The 15,824-nt window shown below is 43.4% G+C and overlaps 1 protein-coding gene across 3 annotated transcripts in view; it reads right to left on the bottom strand.

Moving 5' to 3' along the window:
* Nucleotides 1–15,824, bottom strand: part of ME3 (malic enzyme 3) — a 132,511-nt gene that overhangs the window by 40,156 nt on the left and 76,531 nt on the right. For all 3 annotated transcript variants that reach the window (XM_072850769.1, XM_072850768.1, XM_072850770.1), the window contains one exon: nucleotides 1,613–1,688. In XM_072850769.1, the coding sequence (XP_072706870.1) occupies nucleotides 1,613–1,688 (76 nt within the window). The remainder of the gene's footprint in view (nucleotides 1–1,612; nucleotides 1,689–15,824) is intronic.

The following is a 15,824-nucleotide window of genomic DNA, read 5'->3' as shown; positions in this document are numbered from 1 at the left end:
GGCTATCGACATTTTATCCAATGTTTCTTTATGGCAGGATTCATTAGCAACCCTGGAAGAGCCACAAAAACCCCACACCCCCACATGAGTTTGCTCAGAAATGGCTTCTTCTCACTCATTCTGCTTCCAGCACTCTGATTCTTTCAGAGCAGCCCAACTTCAACAGGAGAGGTGGAGGTGGAGCACATCAGAGCTTGGCTGAGGCTTTGCTAAACTAAGCAGAGCACCCTTCCAGCCCTTCCAGGCAGAGGATGCAGATTTCCCATTTCCACCGTAAATGCTGTTGCCACGAAACTCTAAGGAGCCACAAAGCAAAAGGTGGGGCAGCATCTCCAGGTATTTCTTCACTGTCTTTAATGGGACTTACTCTTGTTGGTGTTCAGTGTGGTCCAAGCCTTTTCAAAAAACTGGGTCCCTCCAGGGACTTAGGTGCAGTCCAGGTGCCTCCCTACTTATCTCAAAATCTCAAGTGTTCCAGTGCCTGCCAGTTCAGGCATGGAGAATTCTGTGTACAATCACACAGGGAACCCTGTGGTCCAAAACAGCAATAGTGATTAAATTAGCTGCCTTTGTAGTCTGGCAAACCTGGAAAGCAGATAGTCTGAATCTCTTCCATGGACCCTTCCTATGGTCTGTTTTGGGTGCCAGAGGGGGCTGTTTCAACAAGAGTCTCTAATCTTTCTGTGCCAGTTTCCCCATCTGCAAAAACTTCTCTATTAGCCATGAGTTCTGCTCACAGTCCTGCGTCAGAAACAAATGGAAATACTGAGATCTTTGGACAAAGCAAGGACAAAATATCTAGTTTGCATCTGTTCTTTATGGTTCCAAAGACAAGGTTATAGCAATATGATTACTTTTTCTGGAAACATGTTAAATTCTTTTTTTTTCCCTTAGAAATGGAAAATGCTTGCAAGATTTACTCAGCTGCCAAACCTTTGTTCCTCGAAGAAACAGCTAACTGATAGGGGACTGAAGCTCTGTCAATAGCCAGGGAAATTCCCAGGCACATGTACTTTCAGACGGATGGAAGGAGGTGACTGGCGAGACCTGTCTTAAGTGTTGACTTATTTCATGCCAGGGACTTGCCCAGCCCCAAGCTCTAGTGAAAAACACTTCACAAGATCACTTTTTGGGTGGAGTGTCAGTAATATTTTCAGCTGCTGGATATCAAACATTATTTGCAGAGTTGCCAGTGTTCTGGATGCTGCATGACTCACTGGATTTGGGAAGGAGTCCTATAAGCAAGTTAGTTACAGAGATATCTTAAAGAGCTTTGGTACATCTAACAAGTTGTGAGTTAGCCAAGGATTCTTCAACACACATGTCTTACTTCTTCGCTAGGGCCTCTATTCTGTACAAACTTATTATCATGCACGCTCTTTTTATTGCCCATGGTCCTGCTACCTTTGATAAAGATGTTCTTGACCACATACACCCATGACAGAGTCTCTGAAGTCGAACCACTAGCCTGAAAACTCTCTGAGGAAGGGAATATTTAACTTGTCCTTTTAAATAGGCAATTCTGTTAATAATGCCAAGCAGTTCTATTCAATATCCCATTTTCCACCCAACTCCCTGTAATTTCTCAGTCCACAGACGACATGCCACATACCTTAATATTTTCTTCAGGCCAAGAGTTTAGCATTGTTGCAATATGGCCTTTGTCATGGATGGTGATAAACAGCCCCCTAAGAATAGAAAAAAAAAAGAAGAAAAAGAAGACTTGTTGTAAAATTAATAACTCCAAGATAAAATAAAACAGGTGAAACTTGAAAATGCAGGGAAATGAGCTACTGAGCACAAAAACAGGCTATTCACTGCCATGGAAATGAGACCTCAAGGGACAGCTAATAACACATTTAGTTCTCATTTCAAAACCCAAAGGCTCAATATCTTTAATGGCAACTTCAGTCAACAGCCACTGGTGTTGCACATTTCACCCCTGTGAAACATCTTTGCTACAGGAAGCAAACTGCTTTAGTGCAGAAGACCTTTCTAGTTAAAATAATTCTGATAAATGCAGGGGAGGCTGATGGTTTTACCTTAAACCTTGTTACACAGTCTTTCCTGGGGAGCTTATTGCTGGCAGTTCAAACAGTAAAAGCATGATCCTTCTCACCCAGCTACCAATGTCAATGATGTGGATGGCTATTGCAGAGCTAGACATTTCGGGTCCCCTCTCTAGTCAACAAGTGCTCCAACTGGATGCAATTAGATCAATATTTGCCATGGCATTTGCTTTGACCAAGCCAAACTTGCCCTTGCAACACTGTTTTTTCCCCTGAATATCTGAGTCCAGTTTTTGACACTTGCATTCACCAAATGAAAAACACCAAAAGTTATGAGAAGTGAAACAGAAAATTAAATGTTTGGATGAAACCTCAGTATGAAGTATTTGCATGCACAATAGCATACCTTATTGTACTAAGGCTAATCACTTCTCAACACAAAGGTCTTCAAGGTTTAAAGGAAAATGCTTTCTTTTTAATAAAATTAGGAACTGGAAGACAGCATTCTTGAAATATGTTTTAGACCTGTGGCTTATTTTTCTCCTCTTTGCTGTTATTAACAAAAATAATATCCTCAGCAGGGATTCTTCCAATACCCAGGATAGTATTATTCCCATTGACTGATCTCTGCTCAGATATTTTGGGATTTTTTGAAGCTCCTTTTAGGCAGCACAAACCCAAAAGAAACAACCTCCTCCATATCTGTCTCAGGGGAAATTGCTTATGTTGCTCACAGTGCTCTCTAATCAGCACAAATCAAGGGCTCTAGCTCGATGACTCCTCTTGGCAGGTGCAGGCACCCATTTTCCTTGCCTTCTTATCTGCTCACGAAAGCAGGAGTTGTACCAGTGATTAGTATCAGCTGGAACAATGGAGAAATGCATTTTTGCTGCTTACATGTCTCTACTATTGCTCACCCCCTGTAAGTTCAGATCAGCTCACGGTTTGGGGTTCTAATGTGAAATATTAGCTAGAAAAAGTCTCCTTCTTAGAGGAGGCTGAAAGCAACTTCCATTGTAAGTGCATATGAATGATGAATAATAAAACATAATTGGGCTACTCTCTACAGCAAGGACTTCTCTCACAAGATTCTTCTGGGGGGGGCAGATATCTTCCCACAGTTAACTGTGGGAATCCTAACGAAAAAGCCATTTACTTTGAAAAGAAGAAAAATAAAAGTGCTGACTTCAACACTGATCAAGTCGCAATCACACAGAAAGATCAGAAATGCAAAAAAAAAAGGAAAGTAATGGTTCATTTAGTCAGCATAATTCTTTAAAACTGTGCCCAATAACCAACGAACTAATCACATACACATGGCCTATCTCAAAGGCAGTATTCACAGATGTTAATCTTCATTAAAAAGGGGTACTGTACTGCTGCCATCTACGTTTAGAAAACAGTTATTAACCAGGAATTAAAAGCACAAATTAGTAACATCATTGCAGATACTTCAAGTTATGACATGCTTTTAAAAAGAATGCTATTGTTTTAACGTAACATTTTCCATACATAATAAAGACAACTATTACTTAAGTGTCTAGCTGCGTGTCTCATACATTCACATCCCTTCAGTGCTGAAGGGAGTCCACCAGCTATTTAACCTTGGAAAGACATCTAGTGCTTGCAGGAGAAGCTGAAACCCAACTGTCAACCCACCACCGGCCCTGCAGCTTGATGAATTGCTAGTTGTTTCATACAAAGTGGAGAGGGCAGATACCCACTGCCTCTGAAGAGCTCCTGACTCTGACTGTTGTCTCGGGAGGGCAGTGGGCTGGTTTCCAATCCCTGCTCTGGATCTGGCAGTAGAGAGAGTTCAGTCTGGGTCTTCCAAAATCTGATGACTGCTCTCACTATATTACTTGGGAGAAGGGCTCTCATGGCTACCACCACGGCATGTTTTGCCTGAGGAAGGGCTGGCTTGGCTTAGATAACCAGATCAGTAACTGAGAACCAAGCACGGAGAGGCACCCCTCTCAGAATTTGCATTCCCTTACTTAATATTATGTTTATTTGATGTTAAGCAGGCCCTCCCATTGAGTATGCTGACTTCCGTGGATCCTTTTCTGAAAACAAAAAGGCTACGACACACATTCATTCTCCCTTCAGGCCATGCCATTGACCAGATCGCTTGTCCTAGCTGCTTATCTCCGCTGTCACATGCATGGAGCAATTCAGGTGAAAAATTGCTATTTACTTTACTCCAGGCAAAATCAGATGGCTTAATTTAGACTAACAATTAACACACTAATGGCACTACCAGCTTTGGAAGGGAAACCTTCAGGAGCAGAACGGTGATCCACCTGGGGAAAGTGACCTCTCTCACTGTCACAACCACATCCGGAAGTGGGCACATATCTAAGCAAGCCTCATATTTCCCTAATGCTAAATCCAAGAGCCAAGGGCCCAGTTTCAACAAAACACAAAAGTTTCCAATGTCTTTAGGCACCCAGCTGGAGCATGTTCCCGAACTTGGTCCAGGAACTGTGGACCCCATCAGGTGTTCAGGCATTCAGAAGGGGATCCTGGTAGTGGTGAGCTGGAAGTCCCTTTGTAGGTCAAGTATGAAATGACCAACTCTGACAGGCAGTTCCGCGAATTCACTGTGTTTTTAAGAAGACGCAAAGGGAAACAGACACACGTCAGGCTTTAGATTCAGAGGTCATAGGCAAGTCCTCATTTTATATGGTCGCCAGGAGAGTCGTGCTCTCCCCCCTGATGACAACAGTTACTGACAGAGATGAGCTGGCCAACTTGTTGAAATAAGATGACCAAAATTGGTAGATGGTTAATCTTTCCTAAAATCCCTTCCGCAAGACAGACAGAAGGAACAGACAAGCTCCGCACACTGAACTCTGGAAAAGGTTTGCTGGTGACTGAACAGGGAAGAGCAGCAGCCAGGTTTCTCTCAAGGGTACACAGCTTATGGGAGAGGTAAGAGGAGCAAAAGCTTATTTGTGCCTTTGAGGACAGCAGGGTAGAGCTCTGAATACTCACAGTGACAGGCTCGTCTATGTGGACCAGTAGTAAATAAGAAACATCCAAGCAGCAATAAAACTAATTAACTTGATTTTTCTGAGGAAAAGATGCAGCCTAAGCATTCTGAAGAGTGAATGCAACAGATGCTGCCTTTATCATTATGCCTTCTCCATCTCTCTTGGGATTACTTTTGATAAATTGCTTCAGAGAAACAAAAAGACAATGAGGCAGTTCTACTTTAATCCCCCTTGGAACTCAATAAAAATGATTCAATTAAAATAAAATGCTAAAAAAATAAGTCATTTTGATCAAGTCATGTAACATGGGCACTGTGTGGGGCAAACATGCATCCTGGTTTACCGGACCAGAAGACTCATCTGTGCCCAGGATCCTGCCACTCTACATGGGCTTAGTCATTGTATATCTTTATCCCCCACAGAGAAGAAGCTATGCACACAGTTAGCTGGAAGCCAAACACACATGCATGGGGGTAAAAATACAAGAAACAGAGCTTAGTAAAAAATTAACTGCCCCAGAAACATCAAGCCAGAATGTAGGCACTGTACCACTATTTCTGGCTAAACAGTAACCTTTAGAGAGCTGTTACTTTTGTGGGGGTAATTCAGAGCAGAGGGTGCTCCAGCCTGCATTCATTAGGGTTTCAGAGCTCCAGTCTCCTATTCAGTCCATTAACATCCCAGGTTTCACTACAGCTGCCTTTAGTTAAGGTGGAAGTCAGACCAGATTTTATTGCACTACTGAGCACGTCTGTAAGGTTCCAGGAAACTTGGAGGAGTGTTACAACTTCTTAATTTGTCACTGAGACAGTATTTCTATCCGGATTTCAGCAAGTCAAGTCAAGCTGCCTGAACTGGACTGCACGATCCAGCAGACTGCAGATCATCATTGCAGAATCTGTCAAACGGGTTGGATATGTTCACCTACACCACACAAGACCTTTTCTCATCCCTAAGCCAGGGACATTTTATTTTCCTTTCTGATTTTGTTCTGGCTGAGTTCATGGAAGTGCTCCTGGTATTATCAATTATACCAGTGCTCCTGGTATTGTATCAAAAATAGCGTGGCCAGCAGGACTAGGGAAGTGATCATGCCCCTGTACTCAGCACTGGTGAGGCCGCACCTCGAATGCTGTGTTCAGTTTTGGGCCCCCCACTACATGAGAGACATTGAGGTGCTGGAGCGTGTCCAGAGAAGGGCAACGAAGCTGGTGAAGAGTCTAGAGCACAAGTCTGATGAGGAGCGGCTGAGGGAACTGGGGTTGTTTAGCCTGGAGAAAAGGAGGCTGAGGGGAGACCTTATCGCTCTCTACAACTACCTGAAAGGAGGGTGTAGAGAGGTGGGGGTCGGTCTCTTCTCCCAGGTAACAAGTGATAGGACGAGAGGAAATGGCCTCAAGTTGTGCCAGGGGAGGTTTAGATTGGATATTAGGAAATTTTACTTCAGTGAAAGGGTTATCAAGCATTGGAACAGGCTGCCCAGGGAAGTGGTTGAGTCACCATCCCTGGAGGTATTTAAAAGACGTTTGGATGAGGTGCTTAGGGACATGGTGTAGTGGTGGACTTGGTAGTGTTAGGTTTACGGTTGGACTCGATGATCTTAAAGGTCTTTTCCAACCTATACGATTCTGTGATTATAAAGCTACAGAGCTTAGCATGTGAGCCATGGGAAGGATCCTGCTGTGATGCTCAGTACTGGTTAGATCTTGGCCATCCTGATGGCATTTTGAAAGACCCACAATGAAGACAATCCCAGAATTGCAAGGCTCATTTTAGAAAGAGGGACAAGGGAGACAGGACACATTTGTTGCCCAGCGGAAGCAATGCCAGATACTGGTGGTGTCTTTTTAGAATAACATTCATGTCTTTTAGACATTTGGGAATGAACAAGTTTTAACATGTCTTAGGTATTAGGAAACCAAAATATTCTTTAATGCTTTCATTCAATGAGCGGTTACTTCTTCAAAAAGGCAAAGTAGCATTCCCCTTTCTGATCTTCGTGGTTAGCAATGCTGCCTTGTGAGCTATTTCCCCTTAGAAGAAACAGTGTACAATGGAGCCAGGAGTGCTATCTCTAAAGCACTATTGTTTATTTACAGAGAATGTGCAAAGCTTCATTTCCCAAAACTCAGAGGGGAGTGAAAAAGATTATGCATCTTCTTTCCTCTCTCTTCGCTTCCCTTCTACCCAAAAGTCTCCTTCCCTTTCCCTAATAGCTTTTCACACCAATGCTTCTGTGGCTGTGTTTGCAACCCTCCTGGTGTTGTCCTGCCCCACTTTTCTAGCCTACCACTGCCTCTGGCATGCAATCAAGCAGAAATCCAATGCAATCAATGCCTTTGCTTTATCAGGCTCCATGTAAGACCTCTTTGGCCAGCGTTGTGCTCCTCTTACAGTCTTGTCCTGTGCTGTGGTTTTGGGTAGCATTTCGGTTGCGTGTTTACATCTATACAATTAATGGCCTCTTTACAGTCATCATATATGAATAACAGTCAGCAATTATATCCACCGACTTTACCATCCTGGTCAAAAGCCACCGAAGAGCAGAACAGATGATGGCGCTGGATCACTGACTTGTATATTAGTGTGAAGCAAAAGGACCCTACTCTTTGCTTCACGTGAATTTTCCTTACTAGCTGAGATAGAACCATATTTGTATATTTAAGTCCCTGTGGAGGAAAAGAGACACAACTAGAAGGATCCCAGAAACTTCTAAGTTGACAGGAGCTGAAAAACACAAAACCCCCATTCAACCAACGCAGCTTCATCCTTCTTTTCCTCCCTCACTCCTCTAAAAGGACTAGTCTCTGAAGAAAAAGATACTTGCTTAGTAGGGGAGGTATGTATTTTAATAGAATTATCCAATATTTACAGATACTGCAATGGTCAGGCTTGCCCAGGGTTTGGTATGTAGCACAAAGAACACAAAAAACTCAACTGCAAGTTCCACGTGCTTTCTGCACAGCAATCAGTCCATCAATCTTTATGGGATCTCAGAAAAGAAAAATCAGAGATGTCTTCTTTAATGGGCTACCAGTCTTTGCCTTATATAATTACTTGTTCCTGAGAAGAGGGACTGATGAGGGGAAGCTGATGAAAATGGTAGCTAAGGTCCCTGATTCTACAGATACTTACACATTGCTTGCTGTCCAACATGAGAGGGGTGCTTGCAAGGAGTCTGGCTCCTTGTGTGTGTGCTGCTGTACCACCGTGCAATGATTTGCAAGACTAAACCATGAATATGGCAACAAAACTCAGGCTTTTGTTTCATTTTCTTTCCACTTATTAAGTTCTAGTCTGGGTGCTATGAGGGGAACTTGCTCTACAAGCGAGGAGAGGATAAAGACGACCAGGTGGATTAGCATTAAGGAAATGAACATACTCACAATACTTGCATCAGACAGGCAGGCATCATGATTCAATGTTTTCATCCGGATAGGAAAGGCTCATTCTCAGAACATAAATGCTCAGGACAAAGGTTAAACATCTCCACTCACAACCTGAAGGTGATGAAATCCTGCTCACATAAAAGTCCTTGCATGTTTTGACTTAGCTGGGCCTGGACTTCCCTCAGAACGGGTAGGAAGTCCATGGGAAGCCATTGCTTAAAAAAGCAACAAACAAAAGAGGTGAGTCAGATCTTTGCCAACATCTGAGCCTGCACGAGGCTGCCATTGAACAGCGATGAAAAAGCTGTGAGACAGCGGTCAGAAACCTGCACTGAGATGCGAGGTTGCATAGGAAAAGACTCTGACAGGCACAGCACAAGGTGACCTTCTGCAGGGATCACGGCCATTGCCTTACATAAAGGCATGATGCTCTTGGAAAGCTTTGAGCAAGACTGTATCAGAGTAACATTGAGGTTCACCTGGAAAAATTATCTTCACATTCAGAAAAGAAAAAGACAAGTTGGCTTGTCACTGTGAAAGGATGCTGACTGCTGCTGCACACCGCTCTGTGCTCTTTGGAGTTTGGTTGAATTATGCCCCAAGCCCAGATGACTGGTAGGTATTTTGTCTGTCCAAGGCTGCAAAGGGGACACACGCAAGGGAGGGATCAGCTGATGGTCTTGGCTTTTGCTGCATGCTAACCACAGAAAACCGTCACTGCTGAGCCAGAACAGGCTGGATGACCTGCTCTGGATTAAAGGCCAGTCTGTGCTAGAGATGCAGTCTGTGCTAGCAATGTGGCTACAGTAAAGCCCTACATTTGGTTTTATTTATTTACACTTTCAAGGCTCATACACAAAATTGACAGGTTGAGCAATATCATAGAATCATAGAATTGTTTAGGTTGGAAAAGACCTTTAAGATCATCGAGTCCAATCGTTAACCCAACACTGCCAAGTCCACCACTAAACCATGTCCCTAAGCACCACATCTACACGTCTGAGCCTCTAGAGACATTTCCACCAGCTGCACCCCTATTGTTGATTCTTTTGGTTCAGGTCTCTGCCAGAACAGGATAAGAGGCTTCAGAATAACAAAATAAACTTTGAAATTGCTTGGCTCTTTCAGGGAGCTTGAGATTGTAAATGCCTGTGGGCTACAGGCTTTGGAGAGAAAGTATGAGCTAGCATGCACTGATTTGTCTAAATACAGTACAATTAATCATCAAATTGGACAAAATCTCTGTGGTGATTCATCAGCTATTTTTGCAGATTTGTTTATAATAAAAGCCAAGAACTTTTTGTTGTTTTAGATAATTTTCTTTGTAAATTGTAGGATGCTGAACAGTACCCTGAGGTACTGATGAAAAAATAATAGAAACCAAGCACAATCAACTATTAATGAAATCTATACAGAGATTTATAAGGCAATATCCTATAATTTAAGCATGCTAAGAGATTTAATTTCAAATAATCTGCAAGGTGAATGATTGCATTAATATTACAAATGTCCTTAAAGTTGTCATCATATATTTTAGGCAGGAAAACCAAAATTCAGTGTGGGAGCCAGAAGATGCAGGCTCCAGGGTACAGTAATGAAAGATTCACTATCCACACCAACTCCCCAAACCCACGCAGGGAAATCTCCATGATCCTAAGGGATGGCAAGCAGCTAAGCTGTAGGAAACTGCCAAAGATCAGGAACACAGAGAGTTCAATGAGCACATACAAGGGATCGCTCCTAAATGCAGACAGCAATGCACACAGGCTTCAGCGTGAGCTGCAGCCCTCCTAGTTCTTTGGCATAGTCCAAATCCTGCCACAGCAGGAAGGTTCAGGTCAGAGCCCAAAGCAAACCTTTCAGATCCCTCTCCTAGTCTGCCAAGTTATTAACACCCAGTGCTATTTGTAGCAGTTTCTTTTTCCAGGAAAAAGGGAGTTTATACAATCACTCTGTGTCCTCTCTTACCTGCTAGTTCATTTCAAGCAAATTTATCAGAAAGGCAAAGGTCTCAAAAGATGTTTGTTCCTACACCCTCTTATGGAAATCACTGCTGAGATAAAGGGAAAAGATAATGGGGTTCATGTCTCCACCACTCTGGGGAGGGGAACATAGACCTTCCTCTGACAATTATTCTGACAGTTGGCCAAAAAGATAGCTTGCAGCTAGACACAACGTGCTGCTTCACACCTAGTTCCTACTGAGCCCTCACTAGCCCAGCCCTAGCAAAGCCTCAGAGCCTTCGTGGGCTGCAGGATTAAGCAGAAGGCAGAGAAAAGGAGGAAAAAGCTGACTGTAGAGGAAACCAAATGAAAAAGCAATGGTTATGGGGCAGGATCAAAAACGCATAGGTAGGAAACCAGAGGACAGCAAGCAGAGCACCCAAAGCTGTGCCCACTGCTCTCTGAAGAAGGCTGAGGGAAGGGGAGAAGCACAAGCTGGTGTGGGTGGCTATGGTGGAGCACAGGTGGATATTGAGAAGGGATGAAAGGGATGTGGAAGGGAACAGGTCTTGCAAAGGGCACGTGTTAGGGAACAGTGGACAGAAATCAGGAGGAATCCTGGATTCATTGGCTCTGCTAGTCAGGAAGCAGCCTAAAGAATAAATAGCCATCTCTTGCTCCCGAGGGAGGGTCAATGGAGAAAGACCAGCGCAGTAACTACTGATATTGGTCATTATGAAGCAATGTGAAAATGCAGAGGGTTGGTATCAGGTCCCCAGTGAATCTCTACCATCCATAGTGAAGAATTAAGGCAGGCCAACAGACCTACATTGCTTTTGGTTGTCATGAGCCCCTTGTCCCTACTGGATTCTCAGGACAGAAGGGTTTAACCAGAGAATTGTCATGTCATAGCATAATTCAGTGGTTAAATCCTGTCTGTATTTCAGAACTTCAGAAACAATTTTTTTCCAGTGTCTTTTTCAGTAGTGGTGTTTCAACAATGGTGTTTAAGAAGAGCTCAGAGAAGATCTACATAAGGATCGAGCCCCTGGAGCCAAGACCTGGGTAAGAGCCAAGCAGGTCTGCAGCATGGGATCTGACTCTTGCTTACCCTCAGCACCCATTCTTGCTGATGTGCAGGAGGGAGAGGGAGGAACCAGGCTGTTCATAACTACTCTGCCACCCGTGCGTAAATTTACAGATGCACATGGGTAAAGACCAGGCTTTGAGGTGAGACGTTAAGATCCCACCAATCAGGGATCCCACCAACCAGCAAGTGTGGACATTTCCCAAATTCAATATCCTTTGCTGCATTTAAGCTCATCACGCTCAAGGGGCTTGAAGCCCTCTGCTCAAAACCAACTTTAAGCGTAGGAAAATCCAACTCAGCTTGGATTTTTCTCTGCCTTTTTGGGGGCTTAGTCCTAAACCAGCCTGTGTGTTGGATCCTGGCAGTATCTCAGTAATTGAAAGATTACAGGGTTGCAAAGAGAAACATTTTGAGATGGGCAATCAGTGCTGTTGCTCAGTGATGTCAACCAAGGAGCTCTTACCTGTTTTCACTACTAAACACACAATGTATTCTGTTTTACTTGATAGTACAGAGGTTAAGGTGGGATCAAAAATCCCTGGGAAGTTAAATTAAGTCCTGCCCTGATTATATTTCCTTCCTGAGCTGTGCAAATTCTTCCAAGACCCACAACTTCACTTTTAAAGTGCACTGCAGGGAGCCCCAAGAATGAACACAGAATTAGGACAAAGCTTGACAAAGAAATATTATTTTGACAGTAGCAGAGCAATCAGCTTTCAGATAAATTAAATCTAACCTTGCATATTCTGTCTTAGTGAATCCACCTAATAAAAATTTTTAACTTTTGCCATAAATTGCAGCAAATACAGAAACTATCAGCAACTTTTGTAGCAGGTCTTCCACAATCATGTACAGAAGATGTGTGTTGCTTGCTTTGTCAAAATGTTTGAATGGTGTATCTGCACACAGAGTTCTCCAGAAAAAAAACCCCAAACACAGGAAAACCCAAGGAAGGTAAAAATTACAGTATCAAAGCACAGAAGCCCTCAATCTGTGCAGACCTGTTGGGGAACTCTTTGGCAAATGCAAAACAGCTCTTTATGCTGCCTACTGATTTCTAAGGATAAGGATGCTAGCTTGCTAGCTCTGACACAGCTGTTACACAGCAACATGAGACAGCATCTCACGGTTACCTTGCAGTAGCATACAAAAGTCAATATAAATTATATAATTAAAATGTATAATTTATTAATATAAATATCCCATAAACTAAACAGTTAAAAAAGAGGATTGCTCCTCATAAAAAATGTCCCCAAGTCCATGAGAGGCTGTCCCACAGCCCAATGGATATTGCTGTCCAAGGTTTTCATGATAGCTAGTGTTATTTCCCCTCTAATTTACATCCTGGTATTCATTATTCTAAATAATTCTCCTCCCTCCTCCCTGTCTTTGGTATTTTTTTTTTAAGGTGGGGTTGTTCCTTGTGGCAGCAGCATAGATTTATGCCAGATTAAATGCGAACACATCCTCTTGAATTTCCTTCACCAGGTCAACCTCTTTCTTTTGGCCAACTCCACCTCTTCCTTTGAGCTTCTCCTGGTAAATCAGGGAATTTCAACAGACTTAAATCTAAATCACCCCTGACAGCAGGGGAAAGCCTGATCTTCATAAATTAATGTGAGACTTTGCTGTTAACTTCCATGGGCCTGAGATTTTACCTCATGCCCGTGGAAGTTTCTCTTGAGTGTTAGAGCCATTGAACGTACATTTTGCCCAGGAAAAGTAAGAGAGCGAGAGTGTGAGAGTGGACTGGAGATATGGAAGAAGGAGCACTGACTGTTTTTCTAATGAGAAAAGGGATCTAAGTCCTTTTTCACTCCCACCCCAATTTAATAACCCTGGTACAGCCTCACAGCCCCAACAGTGTCCATCCTATTCCCCCAGTCTTCATGGTACCTCAGATCACGGCTGATACACGGCTGATAACTGAACGGGAAACAGAGAAGGGACACGGATGGGGGTACAGCATGCTGAAAAGACTTGCCTGGAAAAAGTGGGGTCAGCACAGAGGGAGTAGTGGGAACCCTTGAACCACTCTGCCACCTCTCAGCAGAGGTTTCCAGACAAGCTGAGCCGTTCTCAGCAGCCTTGGGCTCCCTCTGCGCTAACTGCTTCCTTCTCACCTACTCTAGCCATGGTCTTCTCCTCCTCATTCCATAACCTGGCCCCATAACTAGGACTTAGATATAAGGAAGAAATTTTTTACGATGAGGGTAGTGAAATACTGGACCAGGTTGCCCAGAGAGGTGGTAGATGCCCCATCCCTGGAAACGTTCAAGGTCAGGTTGGCTGGCGCTCTGAGCAACCTGATCTAGTTGACGATGTCCCTGCTCATTACAGGGGGGCTGGACTAGATGAGCTTTAAAGGTCCCTTCCAATCCAAACCATTCTATGACTATCTCCCACCTACATCCCCTACCAACGTCTTCAGGGCTTCCTGACTACAAGCTGTCCCCATGACACTTTCCACAGATCCCCCCGCTTCAGTCTGTTACAAGACCAGGTGATGTTATCTAAACACAGATCATTAAACACATTCATCTTCTCTTACACAGACTTCAGCTGCTTCTGGAAGAAGGATGAACCAGGCTGGTGCCAACAACAGAAGTTATGACAATCAGTGTTTTTGCAAGAAGTAGAGATTGCCTAAAGGGCTTTCAAAGTACAATTTTCAGGACAATAATCCAAAACCCAATCTTCCCAGTAACTTTTGGTCTCCACTGTTTCATAGAAGAGGGAGTGCAGACAATTCTGTGGTTAGGGACAAGTCTATGGGATTTAGACCTTTGCTCTAATTTCCATTTGGTTTGGGTTTAAAGTGTCTAGAAATGGCAGGCAATTCTCTCCTGCTGCTCAGACTGCACAACATCATTAAAAAAAAAGCCTTAGCAGAGCCAGATCTGTTGACAAGACAATTCTGTAGACTGACTGATGTTTCACTTGCTCATTTTTCATCAGAGACACAGATCATTATTCTGTCAGACTTGATTTTTGCACCATCTGCATCCTGTTAGCTTTCATTCTCCAGGTTCAGCTTCACCCCAACATGTTTTGCATTGTTCTGCATCAGTCCTCAAGGATACTTATGTCTCCAGAAAAGGAGAGTGAACTTAAGCAAGTTTTTTCTGTCCCCATAGCTTTCCTCCAACGGTGACACACCAAGCTGTTCCAGTCCTGCTCTCAGGGGATGCCAAAAGCTTTTGCAGAGCAGCTGACAACTTTATACTTTCAAATATCAGCATGCTCATGAATTACCCAGTGTTTCGAGAGACTGTGGTCTTATGCCACTGTAATAAACTATCTCTCACTATCACAGAAGAAATAAAACCCTGATTCCATGCCCTGAGATAAGTTCCCTCTGTGCTTTGTGAAAAAGTATAAAGTCTCTTTCCAAAGATACTGTCACAATTAAAAGAGATCCTCCAGCTTAACAAATACCTTTTAAATAGCACTGCACATGTTCTGTCCTGTGCTGCGTAAGGACCCCCATGATATTCATTAAGTACATTTTACATTGAAAAAAAAAAGAAAAAGCAAAAAAGGAAAAAAGATCACAATACTACTATGCACTTTTCTTCGTAGAGGACTTTGTATCTTCACTCTAAAGCAAAAAGGACCCTCAATCACAGTTTTAAAGCTTTTAGGGCTGGTAGAAGCATTTCCTAAGATAACGGTGACTCTATTAATGATATCAAAGGATAAAAATTCCTTCTTCCCTCTTCTGGTGTCTCAGAAAGTTGCAAGCCCTGCTCTGTTACACTTCATTCCTTCCCTCTACCAAATTTCTGGTGAGGATGAAGGATCCCCAGGCTTTGAAAAGCAAACACTTCCAAGGCCCATGTTCCTTAGTACCTAGGGTAGCCTGTCCTTTGCTTGAAGCTACAATTATGCCATCGCTGCTGCTGAACAGAAGCAAACCTGTCCTCTGCATGCCTTCAGCAGCTTGCTCCTGCTTCTGCACATCCCTTTCACCATGTCAGCACAACTCCTGTTGCAGCTGGTGGTGAACTGGCTATCCAGATTACTGCTAGTCTGGCCCAAAAAAGACTTGGATCTACCCACATTTATTCCTGAACCAGATCATTGCACAGAGGCATGGACATCTGTGCAGGCACAAGGGTGGTGGAAAGGAGGAGTGAATAACCAGGGATGGATCACAGGAGACAGACTGCAAAGCTGTGTATTTCAGCCATAGGATCTGAAGCTGTACAACTCTGCAAGAAATCTCCCTGAACTCTGGGCCACCCTTGAGCATCAGAAATTACACCTATACATGACTCAAACCTTGTCACCTTGGGACACTATTTCCAGCAATATACTTTGGCCTTGACAATATGAATACATCTGGGTCCCCTCACAATCGTTCCAGAACTTGTGAAGACAAACGTGGCAGCAGA

The sequence above is a fragment of the Ciconia boyciana genome, chromosome 1, assembly GCF_034638445.1.
Source record: "Ciconia boyciana chromosome 1, ASM3463844v1, whole genome shotgun sequence".
Classification (NCBI taxonomy): domain Eukaryota; kingdom Metazoa; phylum Chordata; class Aves; order Ciconiiformes; family Ciconiidae; genus Ciconia; species Ciconia boyciana.
Note: the sequence above shows the minus strand (reverse complement) of the source record. Positions and strands in the feature narration are given on the sequence as shown.